This window comes from Seriola aureovittata, chromosome 21 (genome assembly GCF_021018895.1).
Source record: "Seriola aureovittata isolate HTS-2021-v1 ecotype China chromosome 21, ASM2101889v1, whole genome shotgun sequence".
Taxonomy (NCBI): domain Eukaryota; kingdom Metazoa; phylum Chordata; class Actinopteri; order Carangiformes; family Carangidae; genus Seriola; species Seriola aureovittata.
In genome coordinates, this window is record NC_079384.1 from 6306984 (window position 1) to 6320005 (window position 13022).

At 42.2% G+C, this 13022-nt stretch overlaps 3 protein-coding genes across 8 annotated transcripts; 2 read left to right on the forward strand and 1 right to left on the reverse strand.

The window, feature by feature from the left end:
• Positions 1-139: 139 nt before the first annotated feature.
• Positions 140-5719, forward strand: tepsin (TEPSIN adaptor related protein complex 4 accessory protein). Of its 4 annotated transcripts, none has more exons than XM_056365286.1 (13): positions 140-243; positions 683-755; positions 1216-1307; positions 1409-1502; positions 1609-1676; positions 1769-1850; positions 2465-2536; positions 2697-2888; positions 3061-3244; positions 3489-3602; positions 3712-3790; positions 3886-4020; positions 4118-5719. In XM_056365286.1, the coding sequence occupies exons 1-13, from the start codon at positions 205-207 to the stop codon at positions 4769-4771; spliced, it is 1878 nt and encodes a 625-aa protein (XP_056221261.1). In that variant the 5' UTR covers positions 140-204; the 3' UTR covers positions 4772-5719. The 4 variants fall into 4 exon arrangements, with proteins under 4 accessions (XP_056221261.1, XP_056221262.1, XP_056221259.1 ...); XM_056365287.1 differs by having other exon boundaries at positions 2700-2888; XM_056365284.1 differs by having other exon boundaries at positions 141-243; positions 3058-3244.
• Positions 5720-5852: 133 nt separating this feature from the next.
• On the reverse strand, positions 5853-8677 carry si:dkey-21c1.1 (uncharacterized protein LOC100150256 homolog). The gene is made up of 3 exons (XM_056365337.1): positions 7964-8677; positions 7446-7551; positions 5853-7134 (listed from the first exon to the last, which is right to left on the reverse strand). Exons 1-3 carry the CDS (start codon positions 7978-7980, stop codon positions 6877-6879), a joined length of 381 nt encoding a protein of 126 aa, XP_056221312.1. The 5' UTR covers positions 7981-8677; the 3' UTR covers positions 5853-6876.
• Positions 7678-12826, forward strand: LOC130161923 (archaemetzincin-2). 3 transcript variants are annotated; one of them, XM_056365321.1, is made up of 7 exons: positions 7678-7830; positions 9323-9611; positions 10000-10173; positions 10305-10433; positions 10793-10956; positions 11144-11320; positions 12301-12826. In XM_056365321.1, exons 2-7 carry the CDS (start codon positions 9323-9325, stop codon positions 12457-12459), a joined length of 1092 nt encoding a protein of 363 aa, XP_056221296.1. In that variant the 5' UTR covers positions 7678-7830; the 3' UTR covers positions 12460-12826. The 3 variants fall into 3 exon arrangements, with proteins under 3 accessions (XP_056221296.1, XP_056221295.1, XP_056221294.1); XM_056365320.1 differs by lacking the exon at positions 7678-7830 and adding an exon at positions 8679-8787; XM_056365319.1 differs by lacking the exon at positions 7678-7830 and adding an exon at positions 8807-9003.
• Positions 12827-13022: the final 196 nt, after the last annotated feature.

A 13022-nucleotide genomic window follows, 5' to 3' on the forward strand; every position in this document is an offset into this window, starting at 1 on the left:
TCATCGCCCTGTCAATCAAAGTGTCAACTCTAACTTCCCTGAAGCTGATTCGCTGATTTTTGACCTTGGGCGTCACCAGAACGCCAATAGACTTTGGGGTTGCTACTTACTTTTCTGTGATTGGCTAGCTGTCACCTCGAGCTCCGCCTTCCCATCGTAGCCCCTGGAGGAAGATGAGTAACCCGCAGCCAGGACTGCTAAATCATGGCAACATTTATGGAACGACTAGCTTTTCTTCAGAAAGTAAGTGTTATTTACAGTCAGTGCTACTTGAGAAGACAATTAACAGCTGAACTGAGCATGTCGAGTCGCACGAGGCGTTAACGTGTCTGTTTAAATCTGTTAAGTTGTGCCACCTTTAGCTTGCTATTAGCATGCTAGCTAACAACATGAAGAAAACAAATTTGGTAATAATAGCTTGTCATGTTTCACTGCACATGCCAGGATGTTTGGTTAAAGTTTTAAATCGGCACACAGCCATGCAACATAGATGAAAACTAAACTGGTAACGAGGCGCTGTTGTGATGTCGAGGTGGTTTCCATGTTAAATCCTTGCTCACCGTTAAACAAACAAACAAACTGGTAAATGGTTTGTTAACTATGCAGATGTTATGGGAAACAAAATTTGACAACGTGTGTGATCTAGGCGTCATTTGTTCATCATCTCTTTCACCAATTTTAGGTGCCGACTCTGATGAAGGCTACAGCAGATGATGAAAACCCCTGTCCTGGCTACCTTTTCCAAGAGATTGGAAGTATCCTTTGGCTGCTTATGTTGTGGTTCAGTCAGCAGCCCTGCCCCTGCTGGCCTCTGTAACTACTGAGGGCGGTATATATGCGACATGTGGCTCACACAACTCATGCAAATAAATTGCTGTAGCTGATAGCTGCTGAATGGGTCCAGATATCATCTAGAATCTGCACAAAAAAAAAATTATCTCAAATTTGGGCTTATTAAGAGAAAGTTAAAGCGTGTAGATTATGCTTCAAAGGGTTGAAATCCTTTTTCTCAATGAAATGTCACATAGCAAACCTCAGTGACACATCTCCCTTTTTCATATAAGGGACTGTAGAGTTCTCTAATGGAGAATGGCAATTCAAGTTAAACTGACTAAACCAATTGCAACTGTTAAGTCAAAATTAATTGATTGGAATCTGTTGCCCAGATCAGACAGACTGTTTACCTTATGGTGATATCCTTAACCTTCACACTAGAAATTACCCATGAGTCTTCAGGTTGTGGTCAGTGTTTGTTGGAGTACCTTTTGGAGAGGCTGCAAGTTGAGTCCTGTCATGTCAAACTCAAGGTGAGACCAGTGTATTACAAAATTTCTGCCTGTAAACTGAAACTTCAATATAGAGCTGTGGCACGTAAATTGTTGTTGCACTCCTGCTTCTGGTCTCTCAGGTGCTCAAGATCTTTGTCCATCTCTGTGGCCATGGTTCAAACCATTTCCTCACAGAACTTAGAAGGAACTCCACTTTCATCCAGCAAGCATCAGGTTAGAAATTGGTGGTTTTGGCTCCATTTAACTCTCAGCTGCTCTGTGGCTCCTCTGTTACCTGAATATTCACTTTGTTTGCTGCTGGGCATTTGTACTCTCCAAGTTTATAGTGGTCCACCTGATCCCATTCATGGCACAGCATTATACCAGAAAGTGAGGAATACAGCACAGGTGAGACGCAGGTCGTATTTCATCATTATGTCAATCACATATGTGTGTCACCTAGGACAACACACTCAATTTTTGACTTTTTCTGTTTGCAGGAAGTGGCCAGGTTGCTTTTCACAGATACAATTTCCACCAAAAGTGGCATCTCCCCGCTTAACCTAGCCCCCCCAACAATGGGTGAGCAATAAAAATGCAAACTTACTGACATACAGCACTCTCATCATTAAAATACATACATCATCATGTAGAGTTATGTATCATTTTATTGAATCCAAAACCGGTATTAAACTTGTATTCAATGTGAAAGCACTGGAATTCCTTTAAAAAACTATTTAGGTTTAGTTTATCTCACAAAACCTGTATTTAACTTAAGGCTCTGCACACACTCACAGGTGTTTTCACTTATTCTGGCTAATTAGATACAGATTAGATGGTTAGATGCAGCTGTACTGGGGATTATGTGATGTCCAGCTCCAGTCCAGAGAAGAGGGCCAATTAAGCACAAGAAGGGAAAACGTCCTGTGCCGGTTTAACTGGACATTTAATATTTAGGAGACCATAGATTTAATGATGAGAGATTTTGGAACCCATTCCTACTCTAATAATGTAATAATATTATACATCATTTGGCCATTGATAGATGTGACCTCATTTACCATGTAATGAACAAGCATGAGTGGCAATGTATGAAAGATAGAGATGTCTTTAATTAGCTACATTCAATACTCAGTCATTGTATTTTGTGAGCTGAAAGCCATGGTACAATCGGTCTTTTGTGTCTTTCTGTTCAGGTATGGGCTCAGCAACTTCCCACAGGTCAGGAATGCAGGGCTTTGGATACAGTCCAGGGAAGCAGGGGACAGGTGAGTGATGCGCCTATGACCACCACCACACCATACCGCACGCACCCACACACACACACGCGCACACGCGCGCACACACACACACACACACACACACACACACACACACACACACGCACGCGAATCAGATCGAGCTTATGTCTGTACCTGTGCCTCCCAGCAGGTAGTGACTCAATATTGGATAAGATCCAGAAAGCTGCAGAGGTAGTAGCCAGTGCTGTCCTTCCGCCAACTGAACACCAGGGCATTCGTCTCCATGACAACCATTACAGGGCCGTAGTGGCGCCTTCTGCACCCATCGAGGTGGCCGTGCCAGCGTGTGCCTATAACCTGCCTGCTCGCAGACCAAAAGGTCAGACATTGTTGGTGTGATGGAAACATGGAGTTAGGATGAATATAAGACTTCGATCTCAAATATTTACAGTATGTCACAAACGCAGTGTATGAGTCGCTGACAGGGTCGCACTGCAGCATTGAGACTTCCAGTTGACACCCCAGACTATCATGTGTCTTCACCACAGCAGTGACCCATTGGTGCCCGGGGCAGGTAGGAGGCGGCTGGGAAGAGACCGACAGCGGCAACAGCTCCTCTCACAACTCTTCTCAGGACATTGCGGCCAACAGCAGAGCCTCTGTGGGCAGCAAGTCAGCCGGTACTGGGAGCCAATCGGGGGCCAGTAGAGAGAGCAGTGGCGACCTATCAGAACGGTGAGTGGCAAGGTCAGCCTGTTAAAGCTGTGTCAGGAGTTATCAGCTAAATCACAATGTAGTGATATTTGATAGGCAGTGGTTTTATCTTTGGGTGCCCATGCAGTTTTCATATGTCAGACAATAGCTTTTTTACCAGTATTGTCACTTTTCTTTAACGGCTACTGTTATTATAAAATAACAAATATTCTCAATTTTTCCACATTTATTATGATTTCTCTGTTTTACGCTGTCTGATCTTCAGGGTTGAAGCCCTGCAGCTGGGGGACTGTGGCCAGGAGATGGCTCTCATCAGCAGACTGACAGAGGGCTCCAGAGTTTTCCTGTCCAGAGAGGAGAGCCAGCACTTCATCAAAGAGTGAGTGCATCTAAAATCAGATTGACGTTCTGCCTGAATCCTCCGCTTGTTTCTCTGTTGTCTTTGACTTTTAAATAAGTGACATAAAATCTGTTTTCTAATCTGTCAGGTGCTCCATTCTTAACTGTGAGGTTGTGGTGGAGTTGCTGTCAAGCAAGCTTCAAGATCCCTCAAACACTGTTAAGATGGTAATAATAAATAGGCTTCACTAATAACCCAAGTTTTCTTTATGATATTATGCAATCCTGTAATGTACAAATGTTGTTTTCCTCCAAACCTGCAGCGAGCACTATGTGCTGTCGCATGCCTCATGACCTCTGACCTGCTTTCTCTTGAGCAAATGTTTGGAGCTACACAAAGACGGCTGCATCAGCTGAGTGAGGGGCCCCCAGGACCTGTGGCAAACAAAGCCACCAAGGTAAAAGAGACAGAAAAACAAAACTGCACATGGTGAAGACTGATAGGAAAGAACTAGAGAAAACTTATCTTCTTTTCCTCTTATCTCCTCCTAACAGATTTTGCGACAGTTTGAGGCTCTGATGGGCGGACCTTTGAACACTCCCAGGCAGGATACTGCGAACAGTAGCCACCAGGCAACTACTAATCCGCCTCCCACATCTACATACTCAGACCCTTTACTACCAACCCAGTCTGCTGACAGCACCAACCTCAATCATTATCAGCCTGACGCTTCCCCCATAGGTGTCAGCCAACTACCAAATCACACATCTTCCCCTTCTAGTCTGGTCTTGGCCCAGAGAGACTCCTCGGGGGAGCCGGTGAATGACTGTGATGAGATGAAACATGCTCCCATTCAACCAGAGCCAGTCAGGACTGCTGAGGTTACACTGGCTGTTGAAGATCCAGATGTCAGAAACCGAGGTTCCCCTCCTCCCTCTGAGTCCCAGAGTGAGCAGCCCTGTCTGAGCAGATTGTCTCTGTTCAACGGGATGGAGCTGGTGTCCAAGGGGAGAGCGTTGTGTGACAGGGAAAGAGAAACATCCCAGGCAGAAACAGACACAATGGACGATGATTTAAAAGAGAATCCAGCTGTGCATAACTCTGACAATCCAGTGCATTCAACTCCCCCTGGCACCAGTAAAACCAGTGAGAACGCTCCTTCTGAGAGCGGCCAACCAGTATCGGCCTTCTCATTTCTCAAATTTTGACCAACTTTTTACAGCTGGAACTGTTCCACTTGAACCAATGATGTCATCATATAAATCCTCTTAGAAAATCTATTTAATTTTATAAACCAAGATCAGACCTGTAAGGTTATACTGTATAGACGGGAGATTCCCATTATGTTTGGGTTGTCTGTTCGTATAGTGTGGTGCCTCCGTGGAAGCTGCATTTAAGCAGCAATATATTGGGTTGAGAGAAAAGAGATTCAGGACTCATAACTGTAGTCCTTAAGGCTGAGGTTGAATTTCTCAAAAGTATTTCACAAATACGGTTGTCTTGAATTACAGGTTTTAAGTGATGGTTGCTTTATCTCAGGATTTCTTTTAGGTAACAACTCTTACGCCTCTGCAGCACGCCCTGAACCTCTGAGGGAGAATCCCTTGATTTGTAATTTGCACAACAGTTGCTTTTCTTATGAACTCAAAAAACTACAAAGGAGAGTTGTCTTCCATATTTTTTGGTACTAAGCTATAATATCAGTGTAAATGTTACGAGTGTTAGTTTACTAAATTATTTATTATGTCTACCCTGTACTGATTCAAACACACCCATGAGACTGGTTGTAGAGTGCATGTCTATGATTAAAAATGCTAATGTAAGGAGAACTAATGGGGGAATTAATTACTGAGATAGTCTGTGTGCACAACCAATGTGTGTGGAATATGGAATCTGCCATTAACATAATGCAAGTCGCTCATGTCACCAAATAAAAAGCAGACTACCATATCATCTCACTATTATTTTAGTTACATACTGTACTGTGGTGTTGAGTAATGTGGAGTGTAGTACAAACTACATGCCCATGTTAATCCAACCTACTGGTACTGACAATGAACACTACTGTGTTTTGTTTCAGTGAATACAAGCCATGCTGTTGCACGTGCTGAAGGACAATAAAACATGCTGTATTTTTGTTACAGCACTAACATCGACGTAAATGAGCCTTGATGTGCTGTATTTAACAAGACTCTAGATTCTCTCAGTGACAGTTGCAGACTTCACTTTCAGTAACACTTTATTTCAATGTCAAATGATTTGGAACATTACACAAAATATGAATCACTATCACTTTCACACCTCTTATTTTATTTGCAACACAGTGTACTGGTCATATTAAACCATCCATAAACAAGTATGGCTGATAGGCTTATGACACACTCATACACATGATGTGTTAAATGTTAAAGAAGTAAACACCTGGTTCTAAATTATTTTCGAGAGCCTTTTCTTAAGAGCTTGTTTTTGTTAGACGCACTGTGCTGAGCATACTGCTGCCAGAGCCGCAGACTCCAGTGCCTGCCCTCAGCTCTATAATTAGCCAGGGTCCAATCTGAGGTTGCATTTTGGTGGTGAGGCTCATGAAGAATCTCTGTTCCATTACCTTGAACCTACTGACCTGCCACACCTAAATGTTCTACAGTCATTTAAATAGTGAAAGTAACTGCAAAATACAAGTTACTCTAACTTTATTACTTTGGTTAGAGAAAACACATAAGGTCTAAAAATGTTTTTAACTCGATTGTTTTAATAATGCTCCCTGGGAGTCAATCTGTTGGCTTCCTTCAACTTACTTTGTGAATGGGATCACGACAACTCCCACTTCACTGATAAAAATGCACGACTGACTTCCCCAGTCAAGAGTAAACAGAATGAGGAGTTACTGAGTAAAGTGCTTAGCTTTATTTAGTCTTGCAAGCACTTTGGATCATCATCACACTTTTCTTGTGATTAGCACCAATGAAAATGTCCACACATCAATGCACGCATGTAAAGAGAATGATACCTCTTTATAAAGTGCACAGGGTGCGTGCACACACACACACTAACACACATACACATCAATACTGCACAGAAAACCACAGTGGCTGGGCCATGGAAAGGCGGATGTGCTTATGGTCTTGACAAATGGTACATGGCGAGGTGGGGATGAGCCTTTGTGCCCAAAATCTGTAAACCTCCCCACACATCATCCCTTTCCCCCTGACCCGAGTGTGTCGCTTGAGCCTTTCAAGGAGGAGCCACCGTGCCAGTAGTGTCTGCACTGATGGGTGAAGGACAAAAGGTCAGGAGAGGGGGTCAGAGGTCACAGTCATGTCGAGCCTGGACGCCCTCTGGTCTGCAGACTGCTGAAGTGCGCCTCCCTCAGGACTCTGTTGATGTAGTCGTAGGAGACACTGCTGCCGTTGCCATGGAAACCATGCTGCAAGGAGCTGGCAGAGTCTTCAAGCTTTGGACTGAGGGAGTACTGGCTGATGCAGTTGTTCTGGCTGTGTATGCATGGCCTGGTAGTGACCACTATTGCTCTCTCTGGACTACTGATCCCATTACTGCTGTCACTGCTGGAAGACTGTAAACATGGAACAGAGATGGGCTCTGAATAGCAGCTTCATGGATGGATGCAGAAGCTTTAAATAAAACGTTCAGAGCTTTTCCTGACAGTGGTGCATTGCATATTTATTTATATGCATATGCATAACTACACATTGCTTGCGCTATCCACAAATGTCAATGGACTCTGCATTACACTTGGAGAAAGAGAATACATAACCTTAGCAGAAATATTTATCCTCTTCCAAAAGATGACTTTCATTACATAGTCAGGTGAACTATGGGTAAACTTTTGCATGTGTGATGGTCTAAAGATCAATTCAGTCTCACCTCTGAGTCCAAATCTGACACAAGCAGGCTGGGACCCCCTCCTGACCTCTTGGCCTGAGGACTCAGCTGTTGGTCTTCCTCACTGTCACAACTACGATGTCGCTTCCTGTGCAAAACAGAAATGGAAGGGGGTATTGTTAGGCACAGACGACGGTAAAGGAACATAAAAATTAAAGATGTAGTGTGGAATAAGCGATACAGGGAGGGGGGGGGGGGGGGCGAGGGAGACTATCAAAAAGAGAGAACATGAAGAGGAACCAAAAATAGCAACACGCACACACTCACAGGCAGTTACATGATCAGACATGTGGCACTCCCATTATGAGAACAAACTGATTAAAACAACTTGATTGGAGTCTATGTAGAGCTTTGACGTACAGAATATGTATGTATTGACACTGCATTGTCACATTGAATTGTCAAGGATATTGTAGTAAAATGATCTAGCTACGGAGATGCATTACGATGATGGGTCTGTATTACTGAGCAAGATGTGTGAAAATGGTTCTTCGTGTTACCTGTTGTCAGTCAGCATGTCTGCAGTCTTGACGGATGGGGTCTTTTTTGGCAAAGAGAAAGGTTGACACTCCTTGTAGGCCGGGTCGAGATGTCTTATTTCAAAGCTTTGGCTGGGTTACAGCTCCACGGCCATTTCGCTGATAAACTCAGTATGGCAAGCCCCCTCTCATCTCATCAGGAAGTCCAGGACGTATGTGTATGTGAGCTATCTCCAGCCGGCTAAAGCACAAATCTCAGCTGTGGGTTAGTTCAGCCCTGTCACTGTTTCCGAGTCCAGTCCGCCCTGCCTACGCCTAGCCGGTAGTACAAACTGCTTCTGGACGTCTGAAAGCTAACCAGCTAACTGCTAGGCATTCTCGTTTACGCAGTGAAATCTCGAGGAACTCCAGGCATGACAGCAAAGGCAGCAGACTAGCCTGCTAGCTGCTACCGTGCGACGTTATGTCAGCTACTTGTCAAGCTAACTACTTTAGCTAACTACTGCTGCAGTATGCTAACGGAAAGTTCTTCCGCTTTCGTATTCCGTTCACTCGCCGTTAATTGTGGTTAACTGTTGCCTGTACTTTATAGCAGTCAGATACAAGACAGTAAATAAGTAGGGCTAAGAATGTATTACATTTTAAAGTTGTCCGAAGTAAGTTTACCAATACCCCAGTGTGGTTAGGTGTGCCATAGCAGCGGGCTTCTCTTCGCTGGTCGTCAGTGTCGGTGTTGCCTGAAGTGAAGAGCTCCGCCTCTCTGTTTACATGACGTCAGAGCGGAAACGGCTTCCGTCAACAACACAGTGAACATCCAGGGGTGAACTGTACACCTTCACTGAACCGTAATCTCTCTTTTTTTTTTTTTTTACTTTTTCCCATTACGAATAAGCGAATTCATTTGACACAAAAGATAGGTTTTGATGTCAAGGACAGTCTACTCCACTGTCGAACGGAAGGCAACGTGTTGTATGCTAACCGGATGTTAGAAATTTCATTAGTAATTTCATGTAGCATTAGCATTAAGCTATATGTGAACTACATCTCCAGTGTCTGACCAGGCAGGTTTTTACTCTTTATATCTACCTGCACTTCGTGTGTACACATGTATGATCATTTGGGTTCATAGGTTGTAATTGGATGTAGATTTAGTAATATAATGCTATATAATAAATATGTTTTGTCTACAAGTACCTCTGGTATTCTACTATTTCTAACAGTTTTCATTTTTAAACACAGTTTATAATAAGCATCAATAGATGGCTATATGGGCAAGGTACTCGAACTGCAGCATGGAACAAAAATACGGGATATCAAAGCCATGTTGTAAATTTTCACCTTGACTTCATCTAATGTTAATGGGGTATATCTCTGCTGCAGATGAAGGTGATCCAGCACTCTGAACAGACACTGCAAACAGCTTTGGTCTCTGATCATCAGGGCTTGGCTAAAGTTTACAGAGAGTACACAAAAGAAGAAAGGCGTCTTCTAGAGGAAGGATTCCACCCCGGGGAGCCAGGTTCCCTTTTCCAACCCATCACAGTGCACTCTGACTCAGACTGGATCCCTGCTCACCCTGAGGAGCCTCAAGACTTTGAGAGCTTCTACAGAGACCCTTACCGGAAGACTCCCAATGCGAGTCACAACACTATTTATATTCAAACCATAGGTAAGTATGTTTGTGTCTAGTGGAGTTAGTACCTGGAGTAGTTTTCTTCACTCACGTGGAGTGTGTTTGGGAAAATAGATAATGAAAATAGATGGCCATTAGCACTGAACATATAAAAGGGAATGTAAGCATGAGTATATTTACTGTTGTAAATATACATAATAATAATATATATAGTAATATATCAGTGCCAGTAATAATGCACCATTGAGCATAGATGATGATGATCTCAATGACCAAGACATGGGAGAAATTAAATTCAAATGATACTGTGGGCTATACGGATGGATGAGGCATGAACAGTATGGTATACAGTGGTTTTTTTAGACTCTATGTGCAGCAGGTCACATGGTTGCTTGGCCTTATTTCTTCCCTATGTTTCTTGTAGGTTCCTTTGGAGAGGCAGGGGTCCAAACAGACCAGTATGTGGAGTGGCTCAGACAATATAGCCAGGCCTTCTTCTATGGACTTTCTGTGAAGTTGCTCCCAGCAGTTACTGTGGCTGAAACGGGATGCTCTTTCAGAGTTAACAGTAACACACACAACCTTCAGATTCTCACTGGTATGTTTGGCAGTTTCACTTCTTTCTTTTGTTTTTTATAAATATGTGAGTGTTGGTGGCAAAATACAGTGATCCCAAACTCGACTGTCCATGATATTGCTTTGTCATTATGCTTTTCTCTTGAAATTTAGGTGACCTGCTACGATTTCTGGGCAACAAGAAACCAAAAGATGCTTTTTGTATTGTTGGAATCACAATGATTGACCTGTACCCCAAGGACTCCTGGAACTTTGTCTTTGGACAGGCTTCTCTCAGCATGGGTGAGATTTTACCTCAAAGCTTTATGTAAGAAAATCTAACTTTCTCTGTGATTATTAATGATAGAAGCTGCCAGACAACACTTAGTAATTATCCTCCACTGTATCTGAACATACTGAAAATCTGATACCCTAAAATACCCTGATGTGTCTAGGATGCACACAAATAGTAGAATAAGTAAACAATGCCTCATAGTTTAAGGATATTTTGTCAATGTGAATCATACATATATTTATGATCATCAGTACTGTCTCTGATGATGTAATGTGGTTGTAGCACCACTAGATGGTGCCAAAGTGAAATACATATAGGAGAACTTCAGTTCCTAATAGCCTCATTATTCTTTTTGAACTATGCACAGGAATGGGTGTTTTCAGCTTCGCCAGGTATGATGACAGCTTCTACAGCAGAAATTATGCAGGGAGGCTGAGGAAACGGCTTCAGCTGAAGCAGGGGGACTACTCTGTGTTTGACAGATATTACACTCCCCCCATCTCCAGCACTCTGCTGCTTCGATCATGCAAGGTTTCTAGCAAACATGCTCTTCCACGCACTCACTTTTGAGTGGTCTTGCCAAAGGTCATCCAACTCTCCACTTTTACCAGTACTGCTGATTAAAAGACAAAAAACTGCTGATTAAACCATTTCATGTCTGTGCTTGTTTTTATTGTGTTGTTATCAGAAAACCCTAATGTGAAATATTTCTTTGCAGACAATGACGCATGAGATTGGCCATATGTTTGGAATAAGGCATTGCCAGTGGCTGAACTGTATCATGCAGGGTTCCAACCATCTAGAGGAGTCTGACCGTAGGCCTCTGGATTTTTGTCCCATCTGCCTTCGCAAGCTTCAGGTTTCAGTCGGCTTCAAAATAGGTGAAAGATACAAGGTAAAAAAAAGATTTCATAGAAAACAATACAATATAACAAAGATAATATGGTAGTCCCTTGTTCTTGAGTTTTCTATTTAAGTCTTCTTACAGTATGTTAACTTTGAGTACAGTTCTGCTCAGGTCTCATGATGAAAAAAGCATAATTATGTCCTCGTGAAGATAACACCTTCATAACATTAATTGGCAGAAGTTCAACAGGAGATTATGCTTAATCTGACTCTAATACAGAGTAAATCCTGTAGTACAGAATCGAAAAGTATATACTCGTGATGTACTCTTTAGAAGAGCAGTACAAGTTCATTTGGTTGCTCACTTACTCGGTGCTGGGTCACTGACTTTAGTCTGTGTCACATGCCTAAGTAATCCTGATTTTCTCAACCCACTTTCTAGCAACATCTATGCTCTACACTGAGAGTGTTCTTGGAGCCGACATGCCTGAGTTCACATGAAGTCTTTAACGCAGACTGAGTTTTAACTTGAGTGTTCTCAGCTTGTAGATGTCTCACACTAAATGTGACCCTTTCACAATGACTAATTGCTTTTTAACCTTTATTGTATATATTTCAGTTCCAGTAAGTATAACAGCTGTTTTTCGTAGAATTTTTTTTTGTTTTGCACATTAGCGGTACCTGTTACTGTGGCAACATCAATACCCAGAAGTAGCTTGTTGCAACACGCACTCTTGTTTACAAAGAAGCTTCTTGTTTTTCTGAATCACGAGATAGAAGTCAAATTCCAGACTAATGCAATAATTTAAGAATAATCTACTCAAATTGGAAGCATGTAACCTCGTTAGTCGCAGATGCTCTTGAATATAACAAAGAAAGTCTTTGAGAACTGGAGAAATTTAAAGACATTTCTCCGCACCTTGTGATCCCGGCTGACCAAAAGATCCGTTTTACAAAATGCATAGACACAATCAGATGCACTTCAGATTTTTTGAGTGAACTGAATGAATGTTTATCTGTGTTTATTAGGCCTTATTGCACTGGATGGAGGAGGATCAGAGACAAACACCCAGAGCAGGGGAGGCGGTTGCTCATCAGTCTGAACTCTACCTTCCCAAACCCACCGGAGCCTTTCATGCATCCAAACTTTGGCTCTGCAGGTGCCTTGACATACTGGAAAAAAGGTGAATTATAGTATTTTCCTGTATATGTGGATAAGATCTGGAGATAACAGAGAAGACGGGGACATCCAAATGCATGTAGCGCTCAGCTTTTCATGTGTACCATGACACATTGTCCTGTGTTGAAGATTCATGCTGCTGTTTGATAAAAAACAGAATCTTGTTGTTTATGACTGTTACACCCGACCACAGGCCACACTCCTTATATTTTGCCTCAGGTATTGGCTACCCATAGTAATGTACACTATATGGAAGCAGAGACTCCACATATTGACATTATCAAGTATATATTGAGATGTACTGGTTAAACAATGTTATGTGCGCCAGTGGTTCCAAAATGAATGAATAAAATTATATTTATTATTGCAAATTAAGGATGCTATATGTACATGACATATCTTTTATTAATATATTATATATTTATAATATTCTATCAACATGGGGTGAGCTGGGTTGGTGGACTTTTCATCCTCTTTAAATATTTGTTCCAATCAAGTAACTCACCTTTTAGCTTTCTGTTTGAGTTTCTATTAGTTCTGAAGTTCATGTATTTTAATATGTGGAAACTTA